The sequence below is a fragment of the Egretta garzetta genome, unplaced genomic scaffold (assembly GCF_000687185.1).
Source record: "Egretta garzetta isolate BGI_Z169 unplaced genomic scaffold, ASM68718v1 scaffold20, whole genome shotgun sequence".
NCBI lineage: Eukaryota > Metazoa > Chordata > Aves > Pelecaniformes > Ardeidae > Egretta > Egretta garzetta.
The window spans coordinates 1491035-1503669 of record NW_009258388.1 but is presented as its reverse complement, the minus strand read 5'-3'; the positions used below and the strand labels follow the sequence as shown (position 1 = coordinate 1503669).

The window sequence follows — 12635 nt, the reverse complement described above, 5'->3', positions numbered from 1 at the left end:
GAAAGAGTATTTTTTTCAAAAGTCTGTTGCAGAATTCCCATTTGAGGGGATTCTGAGGAAATAATCTCTTAAAACTGTTGCTTTTATTTAGATGCTTTTATGAGTGATACACATTTTTTGTTAGGAATAGAAGACAAAATCCTGCAGGAAGAGGCATTGCAGAAAGAGGCATTGCACCAATCTGAGAACACGCTCCCTACGTCTTGAACTGGAGCATACAAATTCCTCTAACACACTCCCAGCCTCCTCCCATCTCACTGCTGCAACATGTTACGTTTGGCAGGGTTCTGACTGCTTCCTCGGGGCTTTTCCTCCAGGGCTTGTGATGACTGTTGCCTTTCTGATCTCCTGAAAGAGGAAAGGAGCCTTTAAAGCCTTGGAGTGGGAAGACAGGTGTGGAGGGCAAGGCACACAGTTTGGTTGGAGTGAATTAGGGTCCAAAAGTTCAATGGTTTGTCCTAATGGGAGGTTCTTTTGTTCTGTTTGGTTGGTGACTTGCCAAAAATGGTGTCCTAGAAATGTGCTAATGATAAGTAAACCAGCATGGCAAGCTCGTGAGTTTTAGTCCCAGTGGTTGTTTTTTTAAGTCTTCTGTTCCTGGAGTTCAGGCAATCTTTCTTTAAATAAACAAAACCCAATTTCTAGGCCTTGAGAAGATTGTTCCTGCATGTGATCCAAGTCTACGCTGGCAGAAGGTGAACACTGCAGATGCATGTTGAGCTGCCTTCCTCTGTTCACTGCTCTGCTGTGAATCAGGGCTGCAAGCAGCATTGGGTTTTTCTTCTGAGCTATCTGGCTCTTCCTTAGCTGTGCATGATAGCCATAGGCACAGATTTCTTGTGTGCTCTTGAATATAATGTCAATACTTGTGACTACACTTTTTTTTTTTACTTTAAATGAATGTGATAAGTGTTCTTGATTATTTTTTTTTTTCCCTCCCCTCTCCTCCAAATTTTTCTGCTGACTTAAAGTACAACTTAAAATGCACTCATTTTAAAATGTATAATTTGAATGACACTTGATTCTGTGCTTTAGAGTGTGAGTTGTCCTACTGAAAAGGAATACATTTTCGTGGCCACTTTATTCAAGAGGTCTGTAAAACAGGTTTGACTTGAAGTGACCATTTGTACTTCACGAAGTAGTTTAATCACACTGAAAAACTTGTTTCTTTTAATTATAAGTGCATACATAATCTACTTCCCTGATCCCTGATATTACAGCTTGTCCTTCCTTGTCTCTTTTTTAGGGGATATTTTGTTTGTTCTTAAACACTGGATATGCTGGGTCAATGAACTTAATCCAGGAAAGTTACTCCAGGAATCAGAGCTGAGAGGACAAGCTGAGAAGACATCATTACGATGGCAAACAGGAATGCAACGCTTTCCCGAAAGTCTCTCATCTAGGGAAGCATGCACATGCTGTACTGCAAGAAAGCAACTTTTGGGCCTCTTTAAACCACTGACTGTAATCTTGTCCAGGTTTCTCAGTGCCTGCTGAAAAAGACTTCTCCTATACCTTTAAAGCGGACTATAAGACTGTCTTCCTCAGCAGGATTTAAGATTTCCTGGATACTTTACCAGCCCCTACACACATAACAAGATGATTGACCTAAGCTTCCTAACAGAGGAGGAACAAGAGGCAATAATGAAGGTGCTGCAACGGGATGCAGAGCTTAAAAGAGCTGAAGAAGAGAGAGTCAGGTAAGGGATCTAGCACCCTGAGTTGTCCTGGGAAGACCTACACAGTTCATGTTCTGAGTTACTCAGAGCATAGGAGTAGATAAAAACAGTTGTTGCTGAGGCCCCAAATTCCACAGTATATGTGGTTTGGAGATTTTTTACTCTGGACTAGATTTAGCATAGTTTCTGGATGAAATGTCTCTACTACACAAATGATTCATTACTGGCCAAAAGACTTAACTGTTGATTTGGACCCTTACGATTCCCTACGGGGCCAAGCACACCTGGTACACTTCTGGCTTGATAGGCATCTGGCTTGGTTTTCTCAGAAAAGGATGCAGCTTGCAAGTATCAAAACATCTGCAAGCTGAACTAATGCGTAGTAAGTGGGGAGATTTGGTTCAAAAGGAGCACTAGTGTCCCAAACAAACAAAAAAGTCAGTGTGGATGCAGTCAACAATATCTCTGAGTGATGAAGTTTTACCTCAAATATGTGGAGCATTGGAGCTACAGTCCAGAGGAGGTACCAACGCTATGCCCCATTGCCAAGAGAAGTCCTTGCAATCCGTGGCTAAAGCAGAAAATTGCTCCCTGTTTTCTTTGTGGTTTCACAGACAGATCGATGTGTTGCTATTCTGGAGTGTTTTGTGTGCTGGGAGGTTTTTCTAGAGCTACTATTAGGGTAACTGCCATGTATAGAGATGTATGCATGGAAAGCAGCATTGCCCAGATGACTTTGAGAATGCCATCCACACACGTACAAATAGCAGTCAAACAGTGGCTTCAGCTAATACAGATAGATATCTGCTCAAATGAGCATTTTAGTAGTCAGGCATATTTTTTTTTTCAGGGTGAAGGAAAGTATCCACTGCAGGGTACACAAAATGGCAAGTGGCCGAATAATGAAAAAAAGGAATCTCAGATGCTGAAAGGTGAAAGTGCTGTAACACAAATAGATGTTTACAGGTCTCTGCTAAGGCAGGATTTTCTCTCATTGGTTCAGTAATCTTCTCTAGGATTCTTCCTCCTTGTGATGTTCCTCACGAAGACATGTTTTTCCTATTTAAATGTTTTGAAATTTTTCCAACTGTCATGCATTTGTGATGCTTTTCTTCTGCTGAGGAATATTTTTTTTTTGACAAATGCCCTCTGTGTAGGCATACTCTAACTTGCCAATGAAACAGCAGCCTGCCATTTGCCCCAAAAGCAGTGTTCATTTTGCTGAGCATGCTTGAGGTTGTTTGGTCAGCATGCTGTTGAGTGTTAAGAGCAATAAAGGGCAAACCCGTAGCTTCTCCTGGTTAAAAGGGCTTCTCCTCTCAAGGCATTTGCTTCACTAAAGACTGAAGGGAAAGTTATTACATGGAATGTTCCCAATTCTTTTTTTTTTTTTCCCACTACCTTAATGCAACCTGTGGAGGAAATGTTTTCACCACATAGTTTTGTTTCCTGCTTCAAAAAGCAGAAAACTGACTTTGCCATAACAGAATGGGCATTTTCTTTTCTTTATTGCAGGTAGAAAAACACTGGCTTTAGTCTTGGAATGGTACATCAGTGCCAGGTCTGAAAGTGCTCAGGGAAAGTAATTTTTAGGTGTGCGTTTGAAAACAGTATCTGGGGAAAGGAACCCTTCCTGGAACAGAAAATCAAAAAAGCCGCTCTCAGTAGTGGTCTGAAAGGGCTGTCAACAAGTATTTTTGTCTGTATAACTTCGCTTTTGCCATTTGTAATTCAAGTTCAAGAGGGTGTGGTGGAAAATGCAAGGGACTGCAGGTTGTAGCAGCCTGTAATCAGCATGTTTGTTTTTATGATAAAATGTCTTTTCTGGTTTCTGAATATTATAACTTCTGAGAAGCTGGAAGCTTACATCTGAAACTGATTTTTCTGCATATATCTGGCACATGGAACTTGCTTATTATATATTAAAACACTACCTGAATTATATTTCCAGCCAAAGAGATGCAGTATTTTTAGTTTGTATTCTACAGCCTTGCACATTTGGAAGATTCTAAGAACTGGGATCAAATGTCATCATGCAAACATGACACCCTGACAAAGTGTTGTTTGTATGTGTTTATAATGGAAGTCTTTTAATGTGATCTTTTTCCCTCTAGAAGAAATTCTGAGGTTTGAAGGATGTGCTAATAATCTGTGCTATGTTCCTGGAACGTGGACAAACTGGTAACATGACAAAATCCTCTTTGAGCAACTTCCTAGTGGAATTTTACAAATCACCTGATGAAGTCCCTTCTCTGCTAACAGCTCCTAATATTGCCTGTCTTTAGTAAAACTGTGCCAATTCAACTGGCCAATGCAGGTAGCCTGCTGTAATTCTTGGTTTGTTGAGTGCTGTAATAGGTGTTTGCCCTGTCCTGCAGCTCCTCTTGTGTTGGTCTTCATTGGGCTAAGAGTTTTAAGAACAGCATCGTTTTGGGAACAGCGTGCATGCTTCCTCTTTGACTTCTGCTGAGGTCTGTCCCAAAGGAAAGGGGATATTGACATGTTCTTCTCATGGACAGGAGGGTGATGAAGAAATCATAGATGACAAGAGGGTGTGATGCAAGGAAATAAAAATACATTGCACCCTTCTTTATTCCTAGGGCAAAAAGATGCCTCTCTCTGCTTCATTGCCCCAGGAGCTGCTGCCAGCCCCTGAATGGCAGTGTTGCTGAGGAGGGGAAAACCAGCCTGAAACGGAGGAGCTGAGTGACAGCTTGTCAAGACTAGGAGCTGGTTTTCATCATGTTGCTGGCTTATTTGGTTTTGTTGTTGTTGTTGTCCTTATTCCTGTCCAGGAATCTTTGACATACCCTGCTCCAGCTGGGTTTCAGGTATCGAACAAACGGGTGGGCTAAGCACATAACTGAATTACGCAGCAGTAGCATCAGCATAGCCCCTAACTCTTCTTACAGCTGTGTAGTTCAGAATTAACATAGTTTCAGGCCCCTTCTGCAGACAGTAACATGGAACAGAAATATTTCTGAAGTTCTGGATTGTGGTTAGGTGCTTCTTCTGCGGTGGAGTGAGTCGCCCCCGGCACCAGCCTGTCTGAGGGAGCAAGCTGTTGTGGTTGCCTTTGCGACAGGGTTCCCTGTGGTGGCTATCGGCCCTTCCCAGCAGAACCTCCTGGCAATGCTGTTGTGGGCTGTGCCAGGGATTGTTTGCTCCTTGTATAAACTGAAGTAGGCTAGTGATAGGGAAATTCTGATGTGGAGTTGTTTGTGTGGTGGGTGGTGAGCGCCATGTGCCAAACCCCTTTAATACATACATTGGTGTGGCATTGCAAAAAAAAGAGAGAGAAAGCTTCAGGGGTCTGATTCTGCTGTGTGTCCCATCCACGTTTTTCATGATGTTCAGTGGGACTGTTGAAACCCTAGTGTAAATGTTGGGTGTGTTGTTTTTTTTTTTTTTATTCTGGTCAGCTTTAACAGATACCCTCTTCAGTCACTTTTCAAGGCAGTTTTCCTTATAGTGTAGGCTGTCAGAAAGAAGGCTTTTTTGTGTTGTTTTTCATTTCTTAGGATGGGATATATTTAAGATACTGGGTTGAGCTGAATATTGGCATTGTGGGAACCAGACTTACCACTGTAGTGTGAAAATGATATTCAATGAGTGTCACCAGAATACATTCTTAAAATCTTCATAAAATCCTTTTCTGTTAGATGTAGCAGGTTTGAGGGTGTGCTTAACAGAGTCAAGGTTTTTGGTGGAGGTGGTTTTGAACATGGGTGCCAGTTCTATCTTCAATCAGCCCTTTAAACTTGAAGAGTTTAGCAATGCTGCCTCAGAGGTGCCGTCAAAACTAACTTCCTCGTTTCTGAAAAGAATTAGCCATTTTTCCTAATCTGCTTCCAGGGTATTTCTTCCAAACATTCTAGAGATTTTTCAGAATGTGTTCTCAATATCCACTCAAATGATTGTGGCGGCTTGGTAGTGTATGCATAGTTAGGTAACTAGGCACCAATTATAACTTCAAAATTATGAAGTTATAATTTGAAAGTTAGTCATTGCCATACAATACCTAGGGACTCTTTCTAAAGCTAAATCTCTGCAAAAATGTTCACTTCACCAGTTGTCCCCTGATTTTTCTTATAAACTCCTTAATATATATCATTTGCACTACTTCATGATGCAAGTTTGAGCATCTGTAAATGAATGGAAAAAAAACACATGAAAGAGGTGTGGCTTGCAGGCAGGGCAAGAGCACAGCGTGTTTGTGGGTGCTCCGCATTCTGTCCTGAGCAGTGAACAGGATGGCACTTTGTGTGTCTAACTGAGGTCTTTTGGGCTGGCCATCGTCCCTTCTGATCCACACTGAATTTTTTTGAAAGCATGCTTGGGCTCTGGATCAGGGATGCCACAAATATAACAATAACTTTCTCTAAATGTAGAGCTAAGGATACATTAAGATCCTGTCAGAGCATCCCCTCTAGCAACATGATTCTGAGGCTCTTCTCAGAGTATTGATGTTATCCTTAAACCTCAGTGGACTCAAATTAGTCTAGTTATAAGCAAGAGTGACTAATAAGAAAATAAAGCCTACAGTCCTCATGGAGCTGATTTTAAAAACACATTTAAAAAACCTAAACTCTCTTTGCGGCATATATAATTCTTGTATTTTTAGGTTATACATTTGTGTCAACAAGGAGCTTGCTTACAATGTGAGCAAAGCTTTTTAATCTGAAATTAACTCTACCCTTAGTGAAAAAAATCTATGTGGGTTGACTTATTGTAAGAGACTAAGAATTAGGTGGCTTGAACTCTTCTGCTGAAAATTCAAACTGAGATATCTTGGTATCTCTTGTCAAACAGCAAATCTATTCTCACACACTGCTCAGACATATTATAGAAGAAATAGAAATTAATTGTTATCAACTGAAGCTCGTGCTATTTTTATAACTAGTTCTGAAATCATATGTCTGTGTCTAATGGTCATACCAGGGTCTTCTGATTAACTTTTAACGGGCTAACTTGTTAGTAAGTATGATATGTTGATGGTCAAAATACATACATGAGAACGTGTGCTTGGAGATTGCCTTCAGCCAAGCCAGGGACGTCCTGTAAGCTCTTTCCTCATGCCCTTAGCTGACTGATTTCTTTCTAGCTGGGCAGATCTGCTGAAGGAGAAAGAGCTCCAATTGCACTGTGAACAGCCTGAGTACTCCCCCCAAGGAGCTCAAGGATAAGACTGTGCTTGCCTGCTGCCCATGCCTTCCTTCCTTTGCCTGGCTTTATGCAGTGGTTGTATGAGATGAAAGCAGCTCAGAGGCATTTCCCATTGCCAAAATCAGAGAGGATCCAGCACATCAATTCAGCAACAATCTTTTTTTCAAATAAATGAAACTTGGTCTATATTTTTTTTTCTAATCTAGCTTTAGCAGTTTAAAAATGTATTTTTATTTTTTTTTTTTTTTAATGCTTGGTTTAATGTGGTAATGGGGCAGAATTTCTGAGATATTTCAATAATCAAAGTATCAAGCGGCACTCACAGTTGCTGATGTATGTAAGTACCTAAATACACCCAGATAGGAACATTCCTTTTTGGGCTATAAGGTACAGCTGTGCAGGACAGGCTCATGTCTTCTGGATTAATTCAGCCTTATGGACATCACTTAGCACCAAATGTGACTTTCCAATATACAGAGACTGTTCAGGAAATAGAGCAATGTTATTCCCTAGCTGTATGTGCATGCCATTATTTATGCTTTTAAACAAAGCCAACTGACATAAAACTGACCGTGGGTGTGGTGGGGAGGTTGAGGGTTGTTCTCCAGAGATATATTTAAAAAAAAAAAAAACAAACCACAAGCCCACACAAAACAAACCTACCCTATTCTGAGTGAACTCCTTTCTTTTTGCCTAAATTTCCATTTGTCACTGGACAGAGAAAAAAATAAGGGGGAATATATCCCCCAGAAAGCTTTTCTGCATCCTCTGTGATTTCTGCCAGGTTCATCAGACCAAAGTAACAGTGAACTACTTTGGTCTCAGCCCACCTTGTGAAGAGCCAGTAAGAAAAGCAGGACTGTTATCATCTTAATCTGATGAGATAACTGGGGTTAAGGAAGAGACCTACTTACTGGTCTTGGTAACAGACACGGCATTGGACCATACTGGGAACTGGGCTGGTACCTTTTCTTCCCACTATGGATTGCTACCTTGTCTACTAGTAGCAGATGGTTTATTTGACTGGACGATGCTTGGTTGGAACTGCTAGTGAAGCAGGGTGGATGGAGCTTATTTTGTATGGTAGGAGAATGTGCTTAAGGGAAAAAGTGGGTACTAATAAGGCTTTTAAACGTCTAAATTGAGTACTCCCGCAATAAGTCTGGTTTTCCTTTCAGTACAAAAACTGTCTTGGTTAGATCTATCACATGTTTGTGCCCGGGACTGGGTTGTATAATTGAGTGCCAAACTGAAGCCTTTGTCTTCAGAATAGATTAGTCTTGATTTGTAGCTCACCTGAAATCCTAAAATACAACCTATTCTTTGCACAGGGTCAATTTCTTGGAGATGCCCTTGCTGATAGTGTGAAGAAAGCTATTATGCTGGCTCTTCTCCTCACTCACAGTTGCTTGTATGTGTCCTGTAGGTTGTAATTTGATCAGGGCTGGTTTTATGTTTTATAGGCCTATTTTTAAAGCCTATAAAGTACTGGGAACTCTGTGTTTGAGCAGATCCTGTGACCAAATGTGCAGACTTTCTAGCAACCTCTCCTCCTCAGATTCAAGTTGTCTTGAGCTGCTGTCCAGGCTGACCCTAATACCAAAGGTGTATTGTCACAGGATAACTGTTCTTCTGTTCCTTTGTTGTGAAGCATTTGTTGTTTGTTTGTTTTTCATGGCGGGTTTACTTGGATTGTGTATGAAGAGGGAGGGGAGGCCATTGGGGAGCCTCTATGCAAATCCTTTAAAACAAGCAGACAAACTAAACAGTAGAAGAGAGATGTTGGAGAAATGAAACGACTTGGGATGATAGTTTTGGCTCCAGATTCTGGTGGAGACCATATTTCAGTAGGCAACAGAGCTGCTTGCTTTCACATATTCCTCTCCAAAATCATTTGACTTGTCTCATGCCTACGAGCATGATGTAGCTCATTCGTTCTCATGCACCAGGCCTGGATGTGTCTGTCTTCCCTTCAGACTTCAGAATAAATGTCAGTTTGCCTTGTTAGTCATGAAGACTTGTGCTGACTATAGCCTAGTTAATTCTCCAAGGATCCAAACCCAAGATGGTAGCTGAGATTAATTCATCAGGGTATTGTTAGCAGACCTAACACACTCAGACCTCTGAATAGGCATAAAATGGAAGAAAATGCATGACTACAAACAGAACTACACTGCCTTTTTCTCATGTCTGCACCTACTTCTACATACCCCAAACCTCGCTATCCAAAGAGACCCCACACGCAAGAATTAGAGGTGTTGCTGATGATGGATTATGATGGTAAGGATGGGGAGAAGTTGCATAACCCCATTGGTTTGTTTTATTCTTCCTAGTATAGCCCTCAATCAGTTTAAAATGATATTGCTTAACAGTAACTGATTTTTTTGAAAGTGCAGCTGCCATCCAAAAGGAATAATCCGTATTCCCAGTTTGGAATTGCCCATTAAAAATGTTTTGGGTGTAGTTCTCTAACAAATGCCAGAACAGACTTTTTTATACACCTTATTTAGATATGTGCAGACTAAAGAGGCATGCTCATGCGAAGTCGAATGTTTAAACAGTTACTCCTTTTGCCTTGTAAACCTTTTATAGCTTTTTACTACCCTCAAAGAAGGAAAAAAAAAATCTAATCAGCAAGTCTGACACTCTTAGTGCCTGGTCTAATATCCTTTTACTCCTGTTCTTGCATGAGTGATGCTACAAAAAGTTTATCTTGTCTGTGTTCAAAAGGTGGCCCAGAACCTAAATCCTTTGTTGTCTTTTTATTGGTTTGGGGTTTGTTGTTATGCTTGCAGCAAATAGAAGTGAGGATAAATTCTTAGAAGTCTCTCTCCTTCCACCTTCTCTACTCATTTGGTATTTCATTTGCAGGAGAGAGGTTTTGGAAGTGATTTTGTAGATAAGGTGGTGGTCTCAGGCTTTAAAAAGCCTTTATTTTTCTATCGGTCACTAGGGTGGTTTTTTCATATGTTCAGAATGGGGACGGGGGGGGCGAGACACTAATGAATCTGTCTCCTTAAGCCAAACATAGACCCTGATTTAAAAGTTTTCTAGTTTATCGTAAGAAGTGCCAGAATGTGCCGGCACCACAGACTCTCCTGTCCGAAAAGGTCAGTTTAAGCTGTCAATTGAGGAATAAGGTAATAAAAGAAGTTATTAAGTTGTCAATTGTCACATCTTGCAAATTCTCTGGTGGTTTGTAAGATGGACTATGAATAAAGGGAGTATGGGGAAGGAATTAAGAGACACTGAAGAGATGTAGCTGAGCAGTTTTAGATACAGGTGTGTATTGCTAGGTACTGTTTCAAAAAAAGAAACAGAAGTCATCGCCCCAAAATGCAATGAGCTATTACACCAGCCTGCAAAGCATTAGATAAACCATTCTGGATTTGCTGATAGGAATGTTGACAGGCACTGATTATATCAGAGCAGATTTCCTGCCTTACAGTTGTACCATGTGATTTAGCCCATGATCAGGTGTTCTGGAGGTGGGGAGAAACAACCCAATTAATATACACGTAGATTTTCTGTTTGCCTGCAGAGTGCCTGGCAGTTGCTTTGGATGCCCGTTCAGTGTAATTCTGCATGTACTTAATGCCCTAGTGGGATGAAAAATCTGTCATCTTGCTATCAAAAGTGTTCCACCTAGGGATAGAGGAAAAATCATATTAAGTAATGGGAGAACTTGGGCTTATTTTAAAAGCAGATTTTAGAGTGAATTCCTTTTAACTATGTACCTACATTTTATTGAGTTTAATGTTCCTGTAGAAGAAACATGCACTAGCTTTATGTGAAATTTAGCTGTTTCCCTCTGGAAACTGCAGCATATGCTCACTGGCATTTTAACAGACCGCTGAGGGACTCCAGAATACATGCTTACATCATCTGTAAAGCCATTATTATATTTTCTCCTATTTGCGAACTTGGCAACTGAGCCTGCAATCTGAATCTTAATCTGGATGTCTACTAGTTCTTCGGTCACCGAGAGGAAAATCATGTAATGACAACTTGGTTAGCCTTTCTGTTGACTGGGTAGCTGGCGCAGAATCAAGTGTTGGCTTCTGATCCTGTTGCGGTGTGCTGGGAGGTGTATGTAGCAGTGGAAAACCATGGCTGCAGTCTGATTTCTCCACAATTCCTTTCAAGGTAAACCTCAATCTAAATCTAATGCCTAGCAATGAAACAGGCCCACACAGTGCAAGCAGTTTGATATTACTGCTACAGCCTGCTCATAGCAGAGCTTGAGAATTCAAGTAGCATTGTAAAAATTCCCATTTGTAATCTCAGCAGCTGTTTTTGCAGCAAGTCTAGGATGTGTTGGTGAACGCAGGCTTCTTAAAAGCTTTTTTTCCCTGCCAAGATCTAGACCTAATTGACTTGCTGATAATGGAAATCTGCTTCTTTTTTTTTGTGGCTGGGGAATGCCTGAGAATAGCTCTAATATTTATGTTGCTCTTAATTTCTCAAAAGACTAAAAGGCTAAATACTTCTCTTGAAGAGACGAGTAAGCCAAGCTCCCAAAGGTCAAGTGCTATCAAGGTGAGAAGAGAAGGCGAAAGAAGTAGTTTGTAAGTCAGCTGCTGTGAGCTTCTGTCACTTCTTACCACACAAGCCTGATCAGCCAGACAGGTCATTTGTAAAGGAATTGCTGGGTAAATTGAGAGCAAGCTTCTACCTTTGTTAGCAGCATAATTGAGGAACTACTAGAGAGAGTCCAGAGGAGGGCAACAAAGATGATGAGGGGACTGGAGCATCTCTACTATGAGGAAAGGCTGAGGGAGCTGGGCTTGTTTAGCCTGAAGAAGAGAAGACTGAGAGGGGATCTCATCAACACATACAAATATCTTAAGGGTGGATGTCACGAGGACAGAACCAGACTCTTCACAGTGGTGCCCAGCGACAGGACAAGGGGCAATGGGCACAAATTGAGGCATAAGAGGTTTCAGTTGAACATGAGGAAGAACTTCTTTACTTTGAGGGTGACAGAGCACTGGCACAGGCTGCCCAGGGCAGTTGCGGGGTCTCCTTCTTTGGAGATACTCAAAACCCGCCTGGATGATGTCCTGTGCAACCTGCTCTAGGTGAACCTGCTTTAGCAGGGGGCTTGGACTGGATGATCTCCTGAGGTCCCTTCCAACCCGTTCCATTCTGTGTTTCTGTAATTCTGTGATAATTATCTCCCAAAGTCTAGAAGGCCTGTTGAGCTGGTAGAGTTAAGATCCTCTAACTTCCATAGACAGCAAGCCAGGGGTGGGAGCAAGGTGCCTGACACTCCTTTCTAGCCAAAACGACAGCTGCATTGGCCCTGGGTTGCATTTAATGAGAGTCTAGAGCCATTTCAAATCTGTGCCTCTGTCTCTGTCCTGCTTATATTAAGCTGATCGGTTGCAGATCTGAGAATCCAACAAGCAGGTAAGTAAGCTGACACGGCTGAGAGGCCTGGGATCTTGTCCACTTCTACAGTGATTTATTGATCCGAGCTAACTGGTAAAGGTCTCCTACCACACCCTAGTTTCAGTGGTTGAACACAAAGGGGAAAGGAGTGAGCAGTGTCTTGGGTAAAAGGGTTGAATCAAACAGGGTGAGGACATTGAATACTTGTCCTGTGACTCAGTACCTTCCCGCTAGAGAACCTCCCTTACCATGTGTTGTCATACTGCCCTGAAGCACTAGCTGGGGTCAGAGCTCTGCTGCCCTGCAGGCTGTACAAATAACTGAAAAGCCAGTCCCTAGCCCTAAGGAGCATCTGTTCTGAGAAGACAAATGCCGCATGGGAAAGAAGGTGAAAGG

The 12635-nt window shown here is 41.6% G+C and overlaps 1 protein-coding gene across 3 annotated transcripts in view; it reads left to right on the top strand.

Annotated features, from left to right (window-relative positions):
* The window catches only part of SYTL2 (synaptotagmin like 2), a 65123-nt gene that overhangs the window by 14020 nt on the left and 38468 nt on the right, over positions 1 to 12635 (top strand). For all 3 annotated transcript variants that reach the window (XM_035897927.1, XM_035897936.1, XM_035897920.1), the window contains exon 2: positions 1247 to 1700. In XM_035897927.1, the coding sequence (XP_035753820.1) occupies positions 1600 to 1700 (101 nt within the window). In that variant the 5' untranslated portion in view covers positions 1247 to 1599. The remainder of the gene's footprint in view (positions 1 to 1246; positions 1701 to 12635) is intronic.